At 43.4% G+C, this 22991-nt stretch overlaps 1 protein-coding gene across 30 annotated transcripts in view; it reads right to left on the bottom strand.

Annotated features, from left to right (window-relative positions):
• The window catches only part of LOC106561386 (protein-methionine sulfoxide oxidase mical3a), a 157517-nt gene that overhangs the window by 26105 nt on the left and 108421 nt on the right, over positions 1-22991 (bottom strand). For 18 of the 30 annotated variants that reach the window (XR_006757069.1, XR_001318787.2, XR_006757070.1 and 15 more), the window contains 7 exons: positions 19509-19704; positions 18984-19243; positions 18432-18521; positions 17647-17769; positions 17128-17190; positions 13415-13489; positions 11770-11969 (listed from right to left, as the gene is read on the bottom strand). Coding sequence is in view for 27 of the 30 variants with exons in the window: in XM_045688313.1 (XP_045544269.1) it covers positions 11770-11969; positions 13415-13489; positions 17128-17190; positions 17647-17769; positions 18432-18521; positions 18984-19243; positions 19509-19704 (1007 nt within the window). In the remaining 3 variants the exon portion in view is untranslated. The remainder of the gene's footprint in view (positions 1-11769; positions 11970-13414; positions 13490-17127; positions 17191-17646; positions 17770-18431; positions 18522-18983; positions 19244-19508; positions 19705-22991) is intronic. The other 12 variants (XM_014125303.2, XM_045688325.1, XM_014125309.2 and 9 more) reach the window with 10 other exon arrangements.

The following is a 22991-nucleotide window of genomic DNA, read 5'->3' as shown; positions in this document are numbered from 1 at the left end:
CTTGAGGCCTGATGTGTGGGGCTGGCACAGGTGGTGCCAGACTGGTAACACGCACCTCAGGGTGAGTGCGGGGAACAGGAACAGGACACACCGGACTGGAGAGACTCACTGAAGGCCTAGTGCATGGAGCCGGGACAGGTGGCCCCAGACTGGTGACATGCACTTCAGGGCGAGTGCGAGGAGCAGTAACAGGGCGTACTGGGCTGTGGAGGCGCACTGGAGGTCTGGAGCGTAGGGCTGGCACAATCCGTCCTGGCTGGATGCTCACTTTAGCCCGGCAAGTGCGGGGCGCTGGCACAGGACGCACTGGGCTGTGAATGCGCACTGGAGACATGGTGCGTATAGCCGGCCTCATTTGTACCGGAACTTTAACACAGTTCTTGGGATGAGTACGGGGAGCTGACTCAGGTGGCATCTGACGGCTAACATGCTCCTCAGGGAAAATGCCGTACATACTACGCCAAACCAACAGCTCTCTCTCATCACCCCCCCTCCACTATCTCACAGTACTCCTCGCTCAGTCTCTCCCAATATTCCTCTTCGCTCTCAGACTCACCCCTCGGCTTCGCCGACCAACCCATGTGCCCCCCCAAAAAATGTATTGGGGCTGCCTCTCCTGCTTCTGTCGTTGCCATGCTAGTTTCTCGTATCGTTGCCGCTCTGCTCTCGCTGCTTTAATCTCCTACTTCGGACGGCGATACTTCCCGGCCTGCCTCCAGGGTCCTTTCCCGTCCAGGATTTCCTCCCATGTCCATTTGTCCTGACCACGCTGCTTGGTCCTTTGGTAGTGGGAGATTCTGTCACGGCTGTCTGAAGAATGGAACCGAAGCGCAGCGTGTGCATCGTTCCACATTTTACATTAACTGTGAAACTATGCAAGACATACAAATAAACTAATGAACAAAACAACAAACCGTGACAAAGAGGTGCAACATACACTTACTGAAAATAATCTCCCACAAAACCTAGTGGGAAAACCAACAACTTAAATATGATCCCCAATTAGAGACAACAATGACCAGCTGCTTCTAATTGGAGATCATCCCCAAAAAACAACATAGAAATACAGAAACTAGAACCCCACATAGAAATACAGAAACTAGACAAACCCCCAACATAGAAAAAAGAAACTAGAACCAACATAGAAATAAATAAACTAGACAAACCCCCCCGTCACGCCCTGACCTACTCTACCATAGAAAATAAAAGCTTTCTATGATCAGAACGTGACAGTTGGGTTGTATTGGAGAGAGTCTGTCTTAAATTATTTTCCACACACAGTCTGTGCCTGTATTTAGTTTTCATGCAAGTGACAGCTGAGAATCCACTCTCACATAGGTGCGTGGTTGCAAAGGGCATCAGTAACTTAACAGCGGAATTTGCCAAGTCAGGATACTCTAAGCGCAGCCCAATCCAGAAATCTGCAGTGGCATCTGATTAAATTAAAATGTTCACAGAACTACTCGAAAGTCGTCTTAATTCTCACTCCAAAAACTCCCATGGCTTATTTTTCAAATTGCCATGTTTTGTTTCTAAATGTCTGCACAAGAGTGAAGGTTTAGTAGTACTTTTGCACATTTAACACACTGTGGCTAAGGAAAGCGACTACTCCCAATATAAACTCAGCAAAAAAAGAAATGTCCTCTCACTGTCAACAGCATTTATTTTCAGCAAACTTAACATGTGTAAATATTTGTATGAACATAACAAGATTCCACAACTGAGACATAAACTGAACAAGTTGCACAGACATGTGACTAACAGAAATGGAATAATGTGTCCCTGAACAAAGGGGGGGATCAAAATCAAATGTAACAGTCAGTATTGGTTGTGGCCACCAGCTGCATTAATGCATCTCCTCCTCATGGACTGCACCAGATTTACCAGTTCTTGCTGTTAGATGTTACCCCACTCTTCCACCAAGGCACCTGCAAGTTCCCGGACATTTCTGAGGGGAATGGCCCTAGCCCTCACCCTCCGATCCAACAGGTCCCAGTCGTGCTCAATGGGATTGAGATCCGGGCTCTTCGCTGGCAATGGCAGAACACTGACATACCTGTCTCGCAGGAAATCACGCACAGAATGAGCAGTATGGCTGGTGGCATTGTCATGCTGGAGGGTATTGTCAGGATGAGTCTGCAAGAAGGGTACCACATGAGGGAGGAGGATGTCTTCCCTGTAACGCACAGCGTTGAGATAGACTGAGCTTGTTGTCATTGCAGGCAGATGATGCTATGACACACCGCCTAAGACCATGACGGACCCTCCACCCCCAAATCGATCCCGCTCCAGAGTACAGGCCTCGGTGGAAAGCTCATTCCTTCGACGATAAACGTGAATCCGACCATCACCCCTGGTGTGAGAAAACGGCAACTCGTCAGTGAAGAGTACTTTTTGCCAGTCCCGTCTGGTCCAGCGACGGTGGGTTTTTGCCCATAGGCAACGTTGTTGCTCGGCGATGTCTGGTGAGGACCTGCCTTACAACAGGCCTACAAGCCCTCAGTCCAGCCTCTCTCAGCCTATTGCAGACAGTCTGAGCACTGATGGAGGGATTGTGCATTCCTGGTGTAACTCGGGCAGTTATTGTTGCCATCCTGTACCTGTCCTGCTGGTGTGATGTTCGGATGTACCGATTCTGTGCATGTGTTGTTACACGTGGTCTGCCACTGCGAGGACGATCAGCTGTCCGTCCTGTCTCCCTGTAGCGCTGTCTTAGGCGTCTCACAGTACGGACATTACAATTTATTGCCCTGGCCTAATCTGCAGTCCTCATGCCTCCTTGCAGCATGCCTAAGGCACGTTCATGCAGATGAGCCGGGACCCTGGGCATCTTTCTTTTGGTGTTTTTCAGAGTCAGTAGAAAGGCCTCTTTAGTGTCCTACATTATCATAACTGTGACCTTAATTGCCTACTGTCTGTAAGCTATTAGTGTCTTAAAAAGAAAACTCTTTGGGCTAGGGGGCGGTATTTTCACGGCCGAATGAAAAGCGTGCCCAAAGTAAACTGCCTGCTACACAGGCCCAGAAGCTAGGATATGCATAGATAGAAAACACTCTAAAGTTTCTAAAACTGTTAAAATAATGTCTGAGTATAACGGAACTTATTTCATAGGCGAAACCCCGAGGACAAACCATACAGGATTTTATTTTTTTGAGTGACTGTTTTCTATGGGAAACTAGATTTATGAGGCACCTGGTTGCAGTTCCTATGGCTTCCACTCGATGTCAACAGTCTTTAGAAATTGGTTGATGTTTTTCCTTTGAGAAATGAAGAAGTACGGCTATTCAGAATGAGTGTCAAGCCAAGTGGACTCTTTTGTTTGTGGCGCGCGACCTGGAGCTCGCTCCACTTTGATTATATCCGCTATTGAACACAGTATATTCCGTCTTAAATTTGATCGATTATTTACGTTTTAGGATAACTAAAGATGGATTAGGAAAGTTGTTTGAAATGTTTGGACCAAGTTTACAGGTAACTTATTGGATCATTTGTAGTCATGTTGGGCGAGTTGGAACCAGTGTTTTTCTGAATCAAACGCGCCAAATAAATGGACATTTTGGGGATATAAAGAAGAAGTTTATCGAACAAAAGGAACATTTGTGATGTTTCTGGGACATATTGGAGTGCCAACAGAAGAAGATCTTCAAAGTTAAGGCATGAATTATATCGTTATTTCTGACTTTCATATCGCACCTCCCTGGTTGAACAATATTTGTATGCGGGGTGCTGTCCTCAGATAATCGCATGGTTTGCTTTTGCCGTAAAGCCTTTTTGAAATCTGACATGGTGGCTGGATTAACTTCTCTAGGATAGGGGGCAGTATTTTGACGTCCGGATGAAAGGCGTGCCTAAATTAAACTGCCTGCTACTCAGACCTAGAAGGTAGGATATGCATATTATTAGTATGGATAGAAAACACTCTGAAGTTTCTAAAACTGTTTGAATGATGTCTGTGAGTATAACAGAACTCATATGGCAGGCAAAACCCTGAGAAAAATCCAACCAGGAAGTTGAAAATCTGAGGCTTGTAGTTTTTTAAATTGATTCCCTATTCAAACTACAGTGATTTAGGGGTAATTTTGCAGTTCCTAAGGCTTCCACTAGATGTCAACAGACTTTAGAACGTTGTTACAGGCTTCTACTGTGACCTGGAAGGGAATCGCAGTCATTTCAACCAGGTGTCTGGCTGAATGCCATTAGATCATTCATGCGCATAGCCGTCAGCGGGAGGTGATTTAATTTTCCTTTCTGAAGACAAAGGATTTATCCGGTTGGAATATTATTGAAGACGTATGATAAAAACATCCTAAAGATTGATGCTATATATCGTTTGACATGTTTCTACAAACTGTAGTATAACTTTTTGGACTTTGTCTCAACAAAATACGCGAGCATGGCGCATTTGGATAACTCGACTGAACGCGCGAACAAAACGGAGGTATTTGGACATAAATATGGAGTTTATCGAACAAAACAAACATTTCTTGTGGAAGTGGGAGTCCTGGGAGTGCATTCCAACGAAGATCAGCAAAGGTAAGTGAAGATTTATAACACCATTTCTGACTTTGTTTGACTCCAGAACTTGGCGGGTAACTTTATAGCTTGCTTTGATGGCTGAGCTCTGTACACAGCATATAAAAAAATGTGCTTTTGCCGTAAAGCTATTTTGAAATCTGACACAGCGGTTGCATTAAGGAGAAGTGCATCTATATTTCTTTCAATAACTGTTGTAAAGTTTATCAACGTTTATGATGAGTATTTTTGTAAACTGATGTGCTCATTCACCGGATATTTTGGAGGCAATACATTTTCTAAACATCACACGCCAATGTAAAATGGGGTTTTTGGATATAAATGTTAACTTTATCGAGCAAAACATACATGTATAGTGTAACATGAAGTCATATGAGTGCCATCTGATGAAGATCATCAAAGGTTAGTGATTAATTTTAGCAGCATTTCTGGTTTTTGTGACCCCTCTCCTGCTTGGAAAATGGCTGTGGTTTTTCTTGTGTTGGCACTGTCCTAACATAATCTAACTTGATGCTTTCGCCGTAAAGCCTTTTTGAAATCGGACAATGTGGTTGGATTAACCTGTTGTGGACAGGCGTTCCGTTCCGACAGCAGAACCCCTAGCCAGCAGCCAATGGAATCGCATGGTGCGACAAAAAAAAACAACTAAAATACCACAATTCAATTTTCTAAAACAATCAACTATTTTACACCATTTGAAAGATAAGACTCTCATTAATCTAACCACATTGTCCGATTTCAAAATGGCTTTACAGCGAAAGCAAAACATTAGATTATGTTAGGAGAGTACATAGACCAAAATAACCACACAGCCATTTTCCAAGCAAGCATATATGTCAATAAAACCCAAAACACAGCTAAATGAAGCACTAACCTTTGATGATCTTCATCAGATGACACTCCTAGGACATTATGTTATACAATACATGTATGTTTTGTTCAATCAAGTTCATATTTATATCCAAAAACAGCTTTTTACATTGGCGCGTGATGTCCAGAAAATGTATTCCAACCAAAAACTTCCGGTGAATTTACATAAATACTCATCATAAACGTTGACAAAATACATAAATTATTTTAAGAATTATAGACACAGAACTCCTTTACGCAATCGCTGTGTCAGATTTTAAAATAGCTTTAACCTGTTAGGGCTAGGGGGCAGCATTGACACAGCTGGATAAAAAACATACCCGATTTAATCTGGTTACCCCTCCTACTCAGTAACTAGAATATGCATTTACTTATTACATATGGATAGAAAACACCCTACATTTTCTAAAACTGTTTGAATGGTGTCTGTGAGTATAACAGAACTCAAATGGCAGGTCAAAACCTGAGAGATTCCTTTACAGGAAGTGGCCTGTCTGACCATTTCTGGAACTTCTTTGCCATCTCTATCATTTACTAAGGATCTCTGCTCTAACGTGACACTTCCCACGTCTTCCATAGGCTCTCAGAGCCCGGGAAAAAACAGAATGTCGTCATTCCAGCCCCAGGCTGAAACACATTATCGCCTTTCTCAAGTGGCCCATCAAGAGACACTAGCTTATGCGCGTGACTCCGACCGCCCCCGCCTTTGGGATTTTTTCCTCTGTTTGCCGAAAAGGAGATTCCCTGTCGGAATATTATCGCTTTTCTACGAGAAAAATGACGTAAAAATTGATTTTAAACAGCGGTTGACATGCTTCGACGTACGGCAATGGAATACTTTGAATTTTATTGTCAGGAATTGCGTCAATATATCCACATCATTTTCCATCCTCATGATGCCATCTATTTTGTGCGTGACACTTCTTTACTATTTCGGATAGTGTCTGGAACGCACGAACAAAACGCCGCTATTCGGATATAACGATGGATTATTTTGGACCAAACCAACATTTGTTATTGAAGTAGCTGTCCTGGGTGTGCATTCTGACGAAGACAACAAAAGGTAATGACATTTTTATAATAGTAAATATGATTATGGTGAGTGCTAAACTTGCCGGGTGTCTAAATAGCGAGCCCGTGATGCCTGGGCTATGTACTTAGAATATTGCAAAATGTGCTTTCACCAAAAAGCTATTTTAAAATCGGACATATCGAGTGCATAGAGGAGGTCTGTATCTATAATTCTTAAAATAATTGTTATGCTTTTTGTGAACGTTTATCGTGAGTAATTTAGTAAAATGTTAGCGAATTCCCCGGAAGTTTGCGGGAGGTATGCTAGTTCTGAACGTCACATGCTAATGTAAAAAGCTGGTTTTTGATATAAATATGAACTTGATTGAACAAAACATGCATGTATTGTATAACATAATGTCCTAGGGTTGTCATCTGATGAAGATCATCAAAGGTGAGTGCTGCATTTAGCTGTCTTCTGGGTTTTGGTGACATTATATGCTGGCTTGAAAAATGGGTGTCTGATTATTTCTGGCTTGGTACTCTGCTGACATAATCTAATGTTTTGCTTTCGTTGTAAAGCCTTTTTGAAATCGGACAGTGTGGTTAGATTAACGAGAGTCTTATCTTTAAATGGCTGTAAAATAGTCATATGTTTGAGAAATTGAAGTAATAGGATTTTTAAGATTTTGAAAATCGCGCCACAGGCTGCAAGTGGCTGTTACGTAGGTGGGACGAATTCGTCCCGCCTAGCCTAGAGAGGTTAAGCCAAAAGCACATTTTGAAATATTCTGAGTACATAGCTCAGCCATCAAAGCAAGCTATAAAGTTATCGCCATCACGGCGAGCTATTTTGACACCCGCCAAGTTTGGGGAAAACTAAACTTAGAATTAGTATTAGAAATATTGTATTACCTTTGCTGATCTTCGTCAGAATACACTCCCAGGACTGCTACTTCCACAAGAAATGTAGTTTTTTGTCACGTCCTGACCAGCAGATGGAGCTGTTGTAGTAGTTTTGGGGTCAGGACGTGGCAGTCTTGTGTGTGTGTGATTGTTCTGTGTTGGTCTTGTGACTCCTGATCAGGAACAGCTGGGGATCGTTGTTCCTGATTGGGAGTCATATATGTAGGAGTATGTTTGTCACTTGGTTTTGTGGGTAGTTGTTTTTGCACTACGTTGGTGAGCCTGCAAAACTGTTTCGTGATGTGGGTGTCATTTATTGTTTTGTCAAGTGGATGCTTTACTCTTTTTTTGTTAATTAAAATATGAGTATCCACAACTCCGCTGCATTTTGGTCTTCCCTGCAACACAACGAAGGATTTTGTGACAGAACTACCCACCACCAAAGGACCAAGCAGCGGAGAAGAGGACAGAGGCAAGTGAGGGAGGAATGTTGGAAGCAGCGCGCTCGGGAGGTGATGGATTCCTGGTCGCTGGAGGTGTTGACGGAGAGGATTGACTGGACATGGGAGCAGTTGCGGGTCCACTGTGACAACCTGCCTGGGAGGCAGGTAGAACCCGAGAGGCAGCCCCAAGAATTTTTTAGGGGGGGGCACAAGGGCTATTTGGCGGGGCGAGATTACAGCCCCAGGCCAGCTCCCCGTACCCTTGTAGGGGCAGACTGGACAGGTCCCGTGCTTTGGGGTTGGGGCTGTGGTGAGGCCTGGGATTTTCAGGCCGGTAGGCAAGGTACCAGCGCCCCGCATGTGCCAGGGCGAAGTAGGCATCGAGCCGGAAGGGGTGATGCCAACCCTGCGCTCAAGACCGCCAGTGCGCCCTTTCGGTCCGGTGTTTCCCGCTAGACGCACTAGCATGGAGGTGCGTGTCTCCAGGCTGGCACGTCCAGCACCACGCACCAGGCTTCAAGTGCGTAAACCTAGCCTCACCAGTCAACAGTCGTCGGAGCGGCCCGCCAGTCAACAGTCGTCGGAGCGGCCCGACAGTCAACAGTCGCCGGAGCGGCCCGACAGTCAACAGTCGCCGGAGCGGCCCGACTGCGCCGAGCTGCCGGAGCGGCCCGACTGCCCCGAGCTGCCGGAGCGGCCCTCCTGTCCTCCGGCCCAGCCCGAGGGGCCCTCCTGTCCTCCGGCCCAGCCCGAGGGGCCCTCCTGTCCTCCGGCCCAGCCCGAGGGGCCCTCCTGTCCTCCGGCCCAGCCCGAGGGGCCCTCCTGTCCTCCGGCCCAGCCCGAGGGGCCCTCCTGTCCTCCGGCCCAGCCCGAGGGGCCCTCCTGTCCTCCGGCCCAGCCCGAGGGGCCCTCCTGTCCTCCGGCCCAGCCCGAGGGGCCCGTCTGCCTGGCGCAGCCATCGGCGCCACCGAAGTGGGCGACGCCGAGGGTGGAGCAAGGTCCACGTCCTGCACCGGAGCCACCTCCAGGATAGGTGGGTTGGGGAGGGAGGGAGGTTGTAGCACAGTGCTGTCGTTGACGGCAGCCACCCTCCCTTCCCTCCCATATTGTTTAGGGGTTATTGTTTATGGGTTTTGTTGGGGATTTTGTTTGTTGGTGTTTTGTGTTGTTAGGTGCATTCCGGGGTCTGCACCTTGAGGGGGGGGTACTGTCACGTCCTGACCAGCAGATGGAGCAGTTTTAGGGTCAGGACGTGGCAGTCTTGTGTGTGTGTGTGAGATTGTTCTGTGTTGGTCTTGTGACTCCTGATCAGGAACAGCTGGGGATCATTGTTCCTGATTGGGAGTCATATGTAGGAGTATGTTTGTCACTTGGTTTTATGGGTAGTTGTTTTTGCACTACGTTGGTGAGCCTGCAAAACTGTTTAGTGTTGTGGGTGTCATTTATTGTTTTGTCAAGTGGATGCTTTACTCTTTTTTTGTTAATTAAAATATGAGTATCCACAACTCCGCTGCATTTTGGTCTTCCCTGCAACACAACGAAGGATTTTGTGACATTTTTGTTCCAAATAATCCATATTTATGTCCAAATAACTCAGTTTTGTTTGTGCGTTAAGGTCACTATCCAAAGGGTAACGCGCGAGCGCATTTCGAGACACAAAAAGTAAAAATGTTCCATTACCGTACTTAGAAGCATGTCAAACGCTGCTTAAAATCAATTTTTATGGCATTTATCGTAAAATTGCGATAATATTCCAACCGGACAATAGTGTATTCATTCAAGGAAGGAAAGAAAAAACAGCGTGCTCGTGGGAACACGCATATCCAATCCCTTTGTCCTCAGGCAGACCACTGAGAAACTGAGCTACTATACTCTGCCCAGAGACAGGAGAAGGCTCAATCTGCTTTCTGAAGGCTTTAGACAGCCAATGGAAGCCTTAGAAAGTGCAACGTAACCCCACAGATACTGTAGTTTTGATAGAGAATCAAAAGAAGAACTACAATTCTCAGACTTTCCACTTCCTGCTTGGAATTTTCTCAGGTTTTTGCCTGCCATATGAGTTCTGTTATACTCACAGACACCATTCAAACAGTTTTAGAAACTTCAGAGTGTTTCCTATCCATAATATGCATATTCTCGTTTCTGGGCAAGAGTAGTAACCAGTTTAAATCGGGTACGTTTTTTTCATCCGGCCGTGAAAATACTACCCCCTATCCTAAACAGGTTTTTAGGAGAGGTGTATCTTTAAAATGGTGTAAAATAGTTGTATGTTTGAGAAATTTTAATTATGACCTTTTGTTGTTTTGAATTTGCCGCCCTGATATTTCACTGGCTGTGTCCCGCAGGTGGCCCACGTAGCCCATAGAAGTTAAACCCTTTACAATGAAGATCTGTGAAGTTATTTGGAGTTTTACGAATTATCTTTGAAAGACAGGGTCCTGAAAAATTGACATTTCTTTTTTTGCTGAGTTTAAGTGAAGCCAAAATCAATGTAGTTCTCATCATATTTTCACCTCTTCGATGGTCCAACGTCCCTGTCTGTTGTTCGGTGCTTTCCCGGGTAAGGGGGCAGTAGATCTTCGACTGCATCAGATTCACAACTGTCAGTGTCCATGCGAGCTGGGCTAACAACAAAATGTAGGATTACTGATGCTAGCATTGGATGTGCTCATGGAAGCAGAACAACTTGTGCCTTCGACAGGTGCAGGTGTAGTACTGCTGGTTCCAGTAGAGCTGGTATGTGTCTCTATGGACACGGGCCTTACTTTTTTTAACCATTTTTCAATTTTCGAGCAAACGGAATGAGCAGCAGCTACGTTTGGCTACAGACGGACCGTTAGTGGAATTCCCGCGAGAGAGTAACAGTTAATGTGATTGGATGTTAATTATTTGACTAGTTTACCTGTATTTGACATTGTGTTGTTATTTTGCTGAACACTTGATGGTTTAATTTTATTTTTGGCAGTGAAACGAGGCTACTCAAGTGATTAAAAAAAACCTCACCCCAATGTATAGCCCCGTTGGAAAATAGAAATGGACTGTTTGAAAACGTGAAGAATAAAAAAAAAATGTTTTATGCAAATCACATTTGTATTTGGCGTGCCCCCGACGGCATTGCGCATACCCCAGTTTGGGAATACCTGATCTACACTGATTTAAGTGGATTTAACAAGTGACATAATTAAGAGATCATAGCTTTCACCTGGATTCACCTGGTCAGTCTGTCATGGAAAGAGCAGGTGTTCTTAATGTTTCAACACTCAGTGTATATCCCTTGTAACAATATTGTAATTACATGGTTGGTTATTAAACATTGTACGTACAATGTAACTAAAAGGTTTATACCTAATGTTGTCCTGTCTCCTAACTTCTCCTGTTTAGCCTAGTGTCCACAAAGGTTGTTACATCCTAACTACATAGTAATTATAAAGGTTATACCCTACTGGGTTTCACTTTACATTAAGTTGCTTGCTCCTGGGTAGGTACATGATAATTACAAGTTTATCCTATGTAACTATATTGATCTAACGTTACACTTGATTTGGTATAGCCTTTGAGCCAGGTCATAATATAAAAATAAACACATCGAAAATGACTGGTAGTTAATGACAGGGTGTTCCTTGTTACAATTGTTATTACCAGGTCTGAACCTATTTATAAAATCTGGTATTACATGTGGATTCAATGGTAGTGGCACCTTGTAGTAACATGTAACAAGGTCAGATTTTGGTTTTAGTTGTTAACATTGTAATTCACAGGTGACTTTCAAACATGTAATCACAAAACATTCGTTACATAGTGGAACAAGAAAATGTGTAATATCATCAAGTTACACATGTGGAATTACCTTCAGCAAGTGAATGTGTAATTACACATTCCATGTTCCAATTGTGTAATAACTGATTCCGCAACACAATAACCGTGTAATTATATAGTAAAGCCTATGTAACTCCTACATTGTGAGTAATAGGGGCAACTTAATGTAAAGTGTTACAACATTTCTTACCTGTGAATCAGGCTGTGGAGTCGGTGGTTTGACTGGCAAGAGCACAACTTCCCCAACTAACTTCACTGGACTGACACTAGATTGTTCAATGCTGGAGGCGAGCCCCTGACTTTCTGACTTCTTGGCCTCTTCAGGAAACGCTTCATTGATCTCTGACTGGTGTAGACGAGCCTCAGCCTCTGCGTCGGAGGGAATGTCTTCTGTAATAATATAGACAATAAGTATATCTTAGAACTCGATAATGTACACTACTGTTCAAAAGTTTGGGGTCACTTCGAAATGTCCTTGTTTTTGAAGAAAAAAACACATTTCTTGTCCATTTAAATATCAAATTGATCAGAAATACAGTGGCAACTTCATTAAAAATGGACCCGCAAAACACCTGTCTCAACGTCAAGAGTGAAGAGGCGACTCCGGGATGCTGGCCTTCTAGGCAGAGTTGCAAAGAAAAAGCCATATCTCAGATTGGCCAAATAAAAGAAAAGATTGAGATGCGCAAAAGAACACAGACACTGGACAGAGGAACTCTGCCTAGAAGGCTAGCATCCCAGAGTCGCCTCTTCACTGTTGACGTTGAGACTGGTGTTTTGCGGGTACTATTTAAAGAAGCTGCCAGTTGAGGACTTGTGAGGCGTCTGTTTCTCAAACTAGACACTCTAACGTACTTGTCCTCTTGCTCAGTTGTGCACCGAAGCCTCCCACTCCTCTTTCTATTCTGGTTAGAGCCAGTTTGTGCTGTTCTGTGAAGGTATTGTACGGGATCTTCAGTTTCTTGGCAATTTCTCGCATGGAATAGCCTTCATTTCTCAGAACAAGAATAGACTGACGAGTTTCAGAGGAAAGGTCTTTGTTTCTGGCCATTTTGAGCCTGTACTCAAACCCACAAATGGTGATGCTCCAGATACTCAACTAATCTAAAGGAGGCCAGTTTTATTGCTTCTTTAATCAGAACAACAGTTTTCAGGTGTGCTAACATAATTGCAAAAAGGTTTTCTAATGATCAATTAGCCTTTTAAAATTATAAACTTGGATTAGCTAACACAACGTGCCATTGGAACACAGGAGTGATGGTTGCTGATAATGGGCCTCTGTACGCCTATGTAGATATTCCATTAAAAAAATCTGCTGTTTCCAGCTACAATAGTCATTTACAACATTAACAATGTCTACACTGTATTTCTGATCAATTTTATGTTATTTTAATGGACAAAAAATGTGCTTTTCTTTCAAAAACAAGGACATTGATAAGTGACCCCAAACTTTTGAATGGTAGTGTACCTCACCATATTTGGTAGTGAGTGGAAATGCCAACCAGATGCTTCAAATTTATACATCCGGTGAAATATCTGGCTAATTGTTTTATCTGTAGTGTGAGGTGAGAGGTAAGCGTGATGTAACTTCCTGGTGAACTCTCACTTATACCAGAGATCTGTATATAATGATGAGATGCTCATGTCTCTGCCCTAACAATGTACAAACAAGTACATAATTGAACCCGATAATGTACCTCACCAGTCTAACCCTTGCTGTCATCATAGCTCATAAATTACATTTGTTCATACACATTCTGTAAAACCTCACTCTAGTATTAAATGAATAATTAGAAAACTAAACAGTAGATTTGTTGAAAAAGTTGGTTGCATACCCTGGTCCATCTCGGTGCCTGGCTCAAAATCATGGCTGCCAACTTCTGCTTCCGGGTCATCATCCTCACAGGTCTCTGAGGGCACAGGAGAGCGAAGAAACAGTTAAACTGAGCTTTTAGTCTGGTTCAACTAGGGCTGTGGCGGTCATTACATTTTGTAATTGACCGTTAATTAACATAAACACATTTAGCATAGCCTACAAGCCACTGATGCAGACCTTTGGAATATCTACATTTTAAAAAGTCTAATAAATCCATATAATATTGTCACGTCCTGACCAGCAGAGGGAGTATTTGTATTGTAGTTTGGTCAGGACGTGGCAGAAGGGTATTTGTTTCTTATGGTTCGGGTTGTGTGTGTTATTAAAGGGGTGTTATATTTCAGTGTACGTTCTGGTTCTGGTTTTCTGGTTTGTCTATTTCTTTGTTTTCTGTGTGGCTCCCGATCAGGAATAGCTGTACGTCGTTGTTCCTGATTGGGAGTCATATATTAGGAGCTTGTTTTCACCTGGGGTTTTTGTGGGTAGTTGTTTTTTGCACTGCTAGTTATATTTAGCCTGCGAAACTGTCATCTGTCGTTCTTAGTTTTTTCCGTGTTCTCTTTATTTAATAAATATAAAGATGAGCATCCACATTCCCGCTGCGTTTTAGTCATCTCTACACAACGACACCCGTGACAAATATAGCCTACACTATCACAATAAATCCATTATTTATTTGAGAGGTCTAAAGAAACATGATATGAAGAAAATGTAGTCTATTTCAGAAGAACAGAATAGCATACTCTGCGTTGTACTTATGTTAGGTCCTGACCTGGCTATGCCATATGGCTGTGGGCTACAGTAGTTAATTTAGCAGACAAGATTTGGTTACAATTCCGTGGCATTATTTTATAATATGAAGAATACAATTGAACATAATGTAGCTGAATAAAATTGAAAGGATATTTTCTCAAAAAATATCCAAGCACACTATTCTGTGTTGAGCGGTTAACAAAGAAACAGGTGCTCCTATATGCTTAATTTAGAGTTATTTATTTAACTTTAGTTGTGATACAAACATTGGGCTATATGTTTTGATTTTTAATAAATTCTAAGGCTGCATGATGCGACTAATGATGATTTGAAAAAAGTTGCATGGCTGTACACATTTCAGTCTCTCATTCACAAATTTGACAAGCACTTGATAATCCCTCGAATTTCCCGGTTGCAAAAAAGACAATCCACCTAAAAAAAATCCATGCCTTTAGCGGCCAGTGTGCCCTTGGGCTGATTATAATAATTATAATTCCCTTCTCCCCGCTGCGTGCTGAAGCACCTCTCACTCACATGGCTCTCAGTCACGTAATCGGGTCTTTCTCACAGGCTACAAGTGAAGACAGACACATCGGAGACGCAACTGCGTGTGTCCTTATCCAATTCCAAGGCACATTTTGAAGATATTGGAAGTACGGTCCACATTTACTTTTCGTCAGCCAACAAGATGAGTAGGCCTAACGAACAGCACAAGCACTAGCCTATGTCAATCTACTATCCCCCATAGTAGAAAAGTTGACCTATTCTATTCTGTGCGAGAAATAAATATTCCAAACATAGTCAGGGACAGTTGTGGGATGCGATAGATTACAAATTAATACAACCACTAGCATCAAAAAACCTGTTTGAAGCAATGAGCTTGACGCAACAGATGAGAAGGTTTAACTTAAAATGTTGATAAACTATTAGGCTGTCACATTATAAGCGCAGCAATGCGCATACGGCAGTAGGCTATAATCAAATGTTACATCAGCAGGAAAACACCATTCTTAAAAGTGAACAAAAATGTGATTATGCACATGATGCTTTTATTATAAAAGGTGAAAATAATTTTTATGGTGAAAATGATCTTCCCCAAACTTGAAACTCACGCACTGCGTATGTATGCCAGTTAGGATCTACACCGCTTGTAAAGCGGATTAATGTGCTTTATTTTAAGAGTTAATTAGACCACTTTAGTTGTGATACAAACCTTAACAAAAAACATAAGCCTATAGGCTAGGCTACATGAGGTGTGCGTCTATGATTTGATAAAGTCGCAAAAAAAAGCATGCCTTAAGCTGGGCATCATTCACAAGTGATAGGCTAATATTGTCACCCATCAAGACTATTCTTGATTTAATCTTGTCTTTACATATAGTAAATAATATGTGTGTGAAATTTGGACCATTATCATGCACCCGTCTCGAAACAGGGGCAGCGAGAAAAAAACCAAATACATGTCATCTATCATCTTAAATAGTGAATGGAGAATGCGTTTCCTGTGGTTCATTTTCATGCCAGCCAGGTAGCCTATACTCCTGTTGTAAAGATAAGCAATGTACTTAATATTTTCTTAATATTAGGAAAGTTGAGAAATAAATGTAGTAGGCCTAGCCTATAGAAAGCTGATGGGATACTCTTTTTAATAGAGGCCATCACTCTGTTTTCTCACGCAATTGCATAGCCTATAGAAATGTTGCACAACATGAGCTCATGGGCACTCACGAAGTGTTTGATTAGATTTTCGATAACATTTGCATTGATGTCAGAGTGATTTGAGGGACAATAGAGTGCTGAGTACCAGGCAGTTAGCAAGTTTGGTAGGCTACTAATGACCATCAGCAGCATCAGAGCTTGGAGAAACCTAATTACCGTGACTAAACAGTCACATGAAATTTGACTGCCATCAAGACTCGTGACCGCCGGTGTGGCAGTAATACGGTCACCGTAACAGCCCTAGGTTCAACCAAAGAGAGCTGTCTAAGACTCCCTCAAATCTGTCTAATCTGAACCCTCTCATTTTCTGACCTCAGGGCAGGCAAGAAACGAAAGGCTAAACAAACACTTAAGAAAAAGGCCTTTGGGCGAATATGAAGCATGGAGACAGGAATGAGAAAAGCATATGACTAGGCCTAGGAGAAGTCCATTTCTGGGACAATTATAAAAAGAGATTTGTGGTAAGATGTTCATAACATTTACATATATGCACACAACAGGCTTTGCAGATAAACAAAGAAAAAGAAGAGCAAATATTACCATGACATGACTGGGGGTTAGAGACAGACATGCACTGATCCATTTCTGAAAATGCAAATAGAGGACGCTTGCATCAACAAATTGCAAATCCACAAGGTGTTAATGGCATCCATGTTGAAGTGGAAAAGCAAAAGTATCCCTCCTGTCAAAATGGTCCTTGTGAGATCCATACACTATACAGTATGTTACAAGTTTGTATGTTTTTTTGTGTGTTTGTCAAGAACAAAACCACCCCAAAAGCTTGAAAAAGGAGTCAGCCCACCTCAGAAACATGCCACTGTTAATATCAGAGGAAAACAAGGATTCCAGAGAAATGACAACTCCACAAGTCATTACCCATCTAGTGACATCATCATGCACGCCAGGCAGACCACCATAGGCTTGCAACAGCCCTGGTGAGTGTGGTGTATAGCCCCCCATAACTTATCTCCTTCTACTCCGATACTTTATAGTATGATCTGACGTACAGGGAAGCGAGTGTGGGTGGTGAGAAAACTCGTAAAGTGTTGGTCTCTTGCGTTGTATAGTTCCAGCATGCATGCTTGTGAGTGTGTGTCTGTGTGTGCTGCCATGCTATAAGGAAGGTAGAGTAGAATAGAGCTGTAAGCCGAGGTATAGGGATCATCATATATAATGATCACATAAATCGCTCTGCACTACCTCCAGACACCGACTCCAACCAGACTCGCACAGCCTCATGACGGGCGGATGTGTTGGCGGGGGCTACATTTAAAACAAACATGGTTGGGACAGGATATTAACAGAACAGACACATGGGAAAGAAACAACAGAACAGAACAAAGCCAAACCAAATGAACAGACAGAATAAACAAAAGGGATCAATAAAGGAAGGAACCCGGGGTGTGATTGGTGACCTTTGATCTGACCAAGTGAAACCTGTGTCTCTCTGTCCATCGGTCACAACCCCAGACCCCTTAACGACAACACAGACACACAACATAAATGCTCAACAAAAGAAAGCAGGACAATCAAAACCACAGATGATTATAGACAAGAGGTTGGTTAGTGTGGGAGGGTTGGTCCTCCTGGCCCAGACACACACAGCAGTAGCCAGTCTGATGAGACACACTGGTCCCCAACCGGGAGACCCACAGTCAGGGAGGCAAGGGGCCGGCCTGGGAAGTGTACCCAGGGATCAGCTCCTCTGGGCTGGGTTACCTGTGGAGGAGGGCTGGGAGGCTGAGGCAGGAGGCCCCTCCGACAGCACGGAGACTCCTCTGATATTCTTAATGATTGAAGGATCCACAGGCTGCAGCACTTGCTGGATCTGCAGGTATCTGGCTGTATGGAGGTGTAGGGGGTGGACCGTATATGGTTGGTGTGTGTGGATTTGAGTTCCATATTGTATGAAGTGTGAGAGAGTCGTTGAGGAATGGGAGTAGGAACACCAAGGGAAACAGACAGGACAGAATGGGAAAAGAGAGGGATAAGAGAGAGAAGGTATAGAGGTGATTTTAGACCAGTAGGAGACAGTACGGTTGAAATATGATCTACCACAGGAAGGAGATGGAGGCTGCATGCACTAGTGTCCTGGAACAACAGTGGCAGCTTTACAGTAAAATATTATAAATCAGAAAGACAAAGTCTCTACCATGGTAAAACTGTTGACTGACTAAAAAAGGGACACTACATGTTCTTAGTAGAAGTGGATTATTACAAAAAACAAAGTTGCAAGAAAACAAGTTAATAGGAAGAACGTTAAGGGGTAGAATAAAACGGGTAGTAATATTTCAGCATGAGAATGTAAAACAGAGAATTAAAAATAACCGTCCTTCTCAATCAAAATTCAACAATTCAAACATAACCAACATAACCATGCCAACACAACACTGCAGGAGAAAGCCTGGTAAAAAGAAACAAACCCAAAACAACAGTTAATTAATGAGAAGGTCCCTTCACTCGTCGTTAAGTGTGCAAACCCCATCAGCAGGCAGTGGTGCTACCTTTAAATGTACCTGTATCCTCTTCATCTTTGAGGTTCTCCAGCCATACGCCTGACTGGAGCTCCCTCTCCCACGGGCAGTACTCCCCCTCTGCCAGTAGGGGGAGACATGCCCCACGACATACAGACAGACAGGACGGAGAAGATGAGGAAAACAATGACTTCACAGTGACAGGTGAAAGAGGTATACTTTTCTCTAAAAAACAGATTTAGTGAGATAAGAGGACCAATAGTCACAGAGTTGAAATGAAGACAGAATGTTCACATACAAATGAGGAGATGAGGAAGACATCATAGGGATGACATCATAGGGAAAACATTTACCCCAGTTTACTGTAGAACTCACTGACTGAGTGACTAGACAGGCCTGCTACATTCCAAATCTCACATATCATACAATAATTTTTTTAAATCTCATGACAGAATATCAGCACTCCAACAGGACATCTGAAAACTGAACCTGTAGATAAACTACATACGGTAGACACACAATGTAAACTTTAAACTGTCACATTATTATTATTATTATTATTGATTTTTTAAACTATTTTACCATCACTCGATTCCTCCTCATCGTCCTCCTCTTCATCATCTTCCTCCTTCTCCTCCACCTTTAGGTCTCTAACAATTTGAGCCTGAGCCCCGTCCTCTCCCTCGGCCCCTGGGTCGCTGTCGGTCTTCAGCTTTGCATGGAGCTCCACAGCCTCTTTCCAGGGTACCCCTCCCAGGTCTGAGGGGCTGGGGGGCTCCTGCTGCTCCTCCTCATGGTCCTCATCCTCCTGGTCTTCCTCCTCCATGTCAGACTCAGAGCTGCTGTAGGAGTGCAAGAGAGGCAGATGTTAAAGCGGTCAGGGAAGGAGAGGATATATACACACACCAACACTTACTGGCACTGTATATATCCAATACTTTACAAGCACTGACCATAACCATCACATACCAGCATGCAATATTAAATTATCATTTAAACAAAAGCCACAGTTTGTGTGCATTACAATACATAGGCCTAAATTGGTGAGAATCAACAGATGCTCCCACTAGCCATGCCCTCGCAGAGTTGACTGTCCCTCTGTCTTACCTGGAGCCCAGCTCTGCGTGTTTGTCCTTGTCCAGCACGCTGCTCAAGTTGTGTTCAGCCAGCGTCTCCTCGGGCACCTCCTCCAGATCCTCCTCCCGCTGCAGAGAGAGACGGTAGTTCTCCAGCTCGATGCGCTCCGGCGTGCCCCGCAGACGCTTAGGCAGGCTGGGCTCCTGCAGCCCGTTGACCTCTGGGACTGGGGTGGATCGTGGAGGGGCGAGAAAACAGACAGGCTTTCTAAGAATCAGATGGGTAGCATGATTGAGGAGAGGAGCTGGAGGGATACAGCAGTGCAAGAGCCATGCAAGGTGTAGACAATAGGCAGGCTTGGGTATCATTCAAACTGGGGCTATGCTTCTTATCTCCAGGTTTCCACGGACCAGTATACTGTACGTACTGTATAACATTCTAGCAACCACATCTTTTCCATAATCACGTTTCCATCTATGTTTCTTCCATGACTATAGTTGAGCACTGATTTATTATCACTCATTTTGTATGAACTGATGTGTGTCATGTTTGAGCCATTTTTATGTTTGTATACACATTTCTTCAGATTCTAGGACAAACAGACAAAACCACACAGTCATTCTACCAATTTATTGCATTCATTGTTTTTCCTACAGTGGCTCACAAATATAATAGATTTATTATATACACTATATAAGGTTGGTACTACTTTGCCTTTTTCCCATCCTTTCTAGCAAGTCATAAAACTGACAGACACCGACAGTCTAATACAGGGATGGGCAACTAGTGTCCCAAATCATTACCCTGTTGTAGTAAACATGGTCAATTTACTGACTGGGGGGCCCCCATTTATTTTGTTTTAACTCTCACTCAGATATCATATTAATATGGCATTAGTCAGGGCACAATGCGTTGAATTGCAGTAAATTAGCTTAAACTGCAAACATCTCTCTCCACCCCATGGCAAAATGTGTAGAATTGCAGGATGGATATGGGTTCGCAGACCTGCGAGCGATCGCATTTCCTCATGATGAGTTCAGATTTTTTGTGGCCCCTACTCCCATCAAAGTTGCCCATTCCTGGTCTAGTAGAATCAGTCTAAATTTGAGATGAGATTATACACTTGCATAGGGCACAGCAACAATTAAAAATGTGTTATTTAAAATGATAAATGTAGGTTAAAATAAGGTGAGAGAAACTTACCAACAGAAAATGTGTTGTAAGCAATGACCACATGCAACCCTCACTAAAGCATGGTGTGGTGAGGCAGCGACTGTGATATTTCATTTGTTTTCATGCGATGGTGCTAGTGGTGACAGTTTGTCAGATTAGTGAAACTGAAAAATGCAGAACTCTAGTATCACAGAGGGACATTTAGAAGACAATAGAGCTTGCATCACAGTCTCATGAGACAATAGATTCATGAGCCAATGAATCCTATTCGACTAACCTCAGTTTTAAAGATGATTGGGATTCCTACAGGTTAGCATGTGTTATGAAATGATCAATGTTAGCCATTAATAGAAACTTAATAAACAAAATTATGTGGACATCCTTTAAATTAGTGGATTTGGGTATTTCAGCCACACCAATTGCTGACAAGTGTATAAAATCGAGCGCATGGCCATGCAATCTCCATAGCCAAACATTGTCAGTAGAATGGCCTTACTGAAGAGCTCAGTGACTTTCAATGTGGCACCGTCATAGGATGTCACCTTTCCTACAAGTCAGTTGATCAAATTTCTTCCCTGCTAGGGCTGCCCCAGTCAACTGTAAGTGCTGTTATTGTTAAGTAGACATTTCTGGGAGCAATAACGGCTCAGCCGTGAAGTGATAGACCACAGAAGCTCTCAGAACAGGACTGCCAAATGCTGAAGCGCGTAGTGTGTAAAAATCGTCTGTGCTCGGTTGCAACACTACTGTGTTCCAAACTGCCTCTGGAAGAAACGTCAGCACAAGAACTGTTCGTTGGGAGCTTCATGAAATGGGTTTCAATGGCTGAGCAGCCGCACACAAGCCCAAGATCACCATGCACAATGCTAAGCGTTGGCTGGAGTGGTGTAAAGCTCACCACAATTGGACTCTGAAGCAGAGGAAAAGTGTTCTCTGGACTGATGAATCACGCTTCACCTTAATTGTTTTATTTATTTAATCTTTATTTAACTAGGCAAGACAGTTAAGAACAAATTCTGATTTACAATGACGGCCTACCCCGACCAAACCCTAACCCGGGCAACACTGGGCCAATTGTGCATCGCCCAATAGGACTCCCAATCACGGCCGGTTGTGATACAGCCTGGAATCGAACCAGGGTCTGTAGTGATGCCTCTAGCACTAAGATGCAGTGCCTTAGACCGCTGCACCACTCGGGAGCCCCATCTGGCAGTCCGACGGAAGGAAACTATGTTTGGCTGAGACCAGGCAAACCCTACCTGCCTGAATGCATATTGCCAACTGTAAAGTTTGGTGGAGGAGGAATAATGGTCTGGGGCTGTTTTTCATGATTCGGGCTAGGCCCATTATATCCAGTGAAGGGAAATCTTAACGCTACAGCACACAAAGACATTCTAGACGATTCTGTGCTTCCAACTTTGTGGCAACAGTTTGGGGAAGGCCCTTTCCAGTTTCAGCATGACAATGCCCCAGTGCACAAAGCAAGGTCCATACAGAAATGGTTTGTTGAGATCGTGTGGAAGAACTTGACTGGCCTGCTCAGAGCCCTGACCTCAACACCATCGAACACCTTTGGGATTAATTGGAACGCCGACTGCGAGCCAGGCCTAATAGCCCAACCTCACTAATGCTTGTGGCTGAATGGAAGCAATTTCCCACAGCAATGTTCCCAACATCAAGTGGAACGCCTTCCAAGAAGAGTAGAGACTATTATAGCAGCACAGTGGGGACCAACTCCGTATTAAATGTACATGATTTTGGAATGAGATGTTTGACGAGCAGGTGTCCACATAATCATGTAGTGTATACGTCATGTTTGCGGCCTGCTTCCATCTTATCTTATTACCAAGTATAAAAATGTTCTAGTAGTTGTGGGATGAATGCCTTAAATATGAATACCTTAAATATAATACTGTCCTAGTAGGCCTACAGATCCCTTAATAAAGTAATCTAAGCTACAAACTTCACACTAAATAATTAGCCGTACATTAGATACATCAACCTACAAGTTTCATCTGTAGATTCTATATAGTATATGCAAGAAATGCAGCATTTAGCAAAAGCAGTGTAGGTGTTAGAATGCAAAGAGCGGGGTGGGAAGGTAGAGGGATGCAGGAAGACAGACAGACAGGACACCCACTGACGGTACAGTTTGAGAGATGAGGGGCAGGGTGGCTCTCACAAGGGACCAATCACAAACACTGTTTCAAGCACTAGCTCTCAGCTTCAGGCTACTCTGATAGGAGGGTGAAAAGGTAAAGCTTACAAAGAACCAATCACAAGCAGTGCTACAGGCACGCTCTAGTGAGCAGGTCAAATAGGACAAGGTAAAACTAAGAA

This window comes from Salmo salar, chromosome ssa10 (assembly GCF_905237065.1).
Source record: "Salmo salar chromosome ssa10, Ssal_v3.1, whole genome shotgun sequence".
NCBI classification, from domain to species: domain Eukaryota; kingdom Metazoa; phylum Chordata; class Actinopteri; order Salmoniformes; family Salmonidae; genus Salmo; species Salmo salar.
This window is presented reverse-complemented; position numbering and strand designations above follow the sequence as displayed.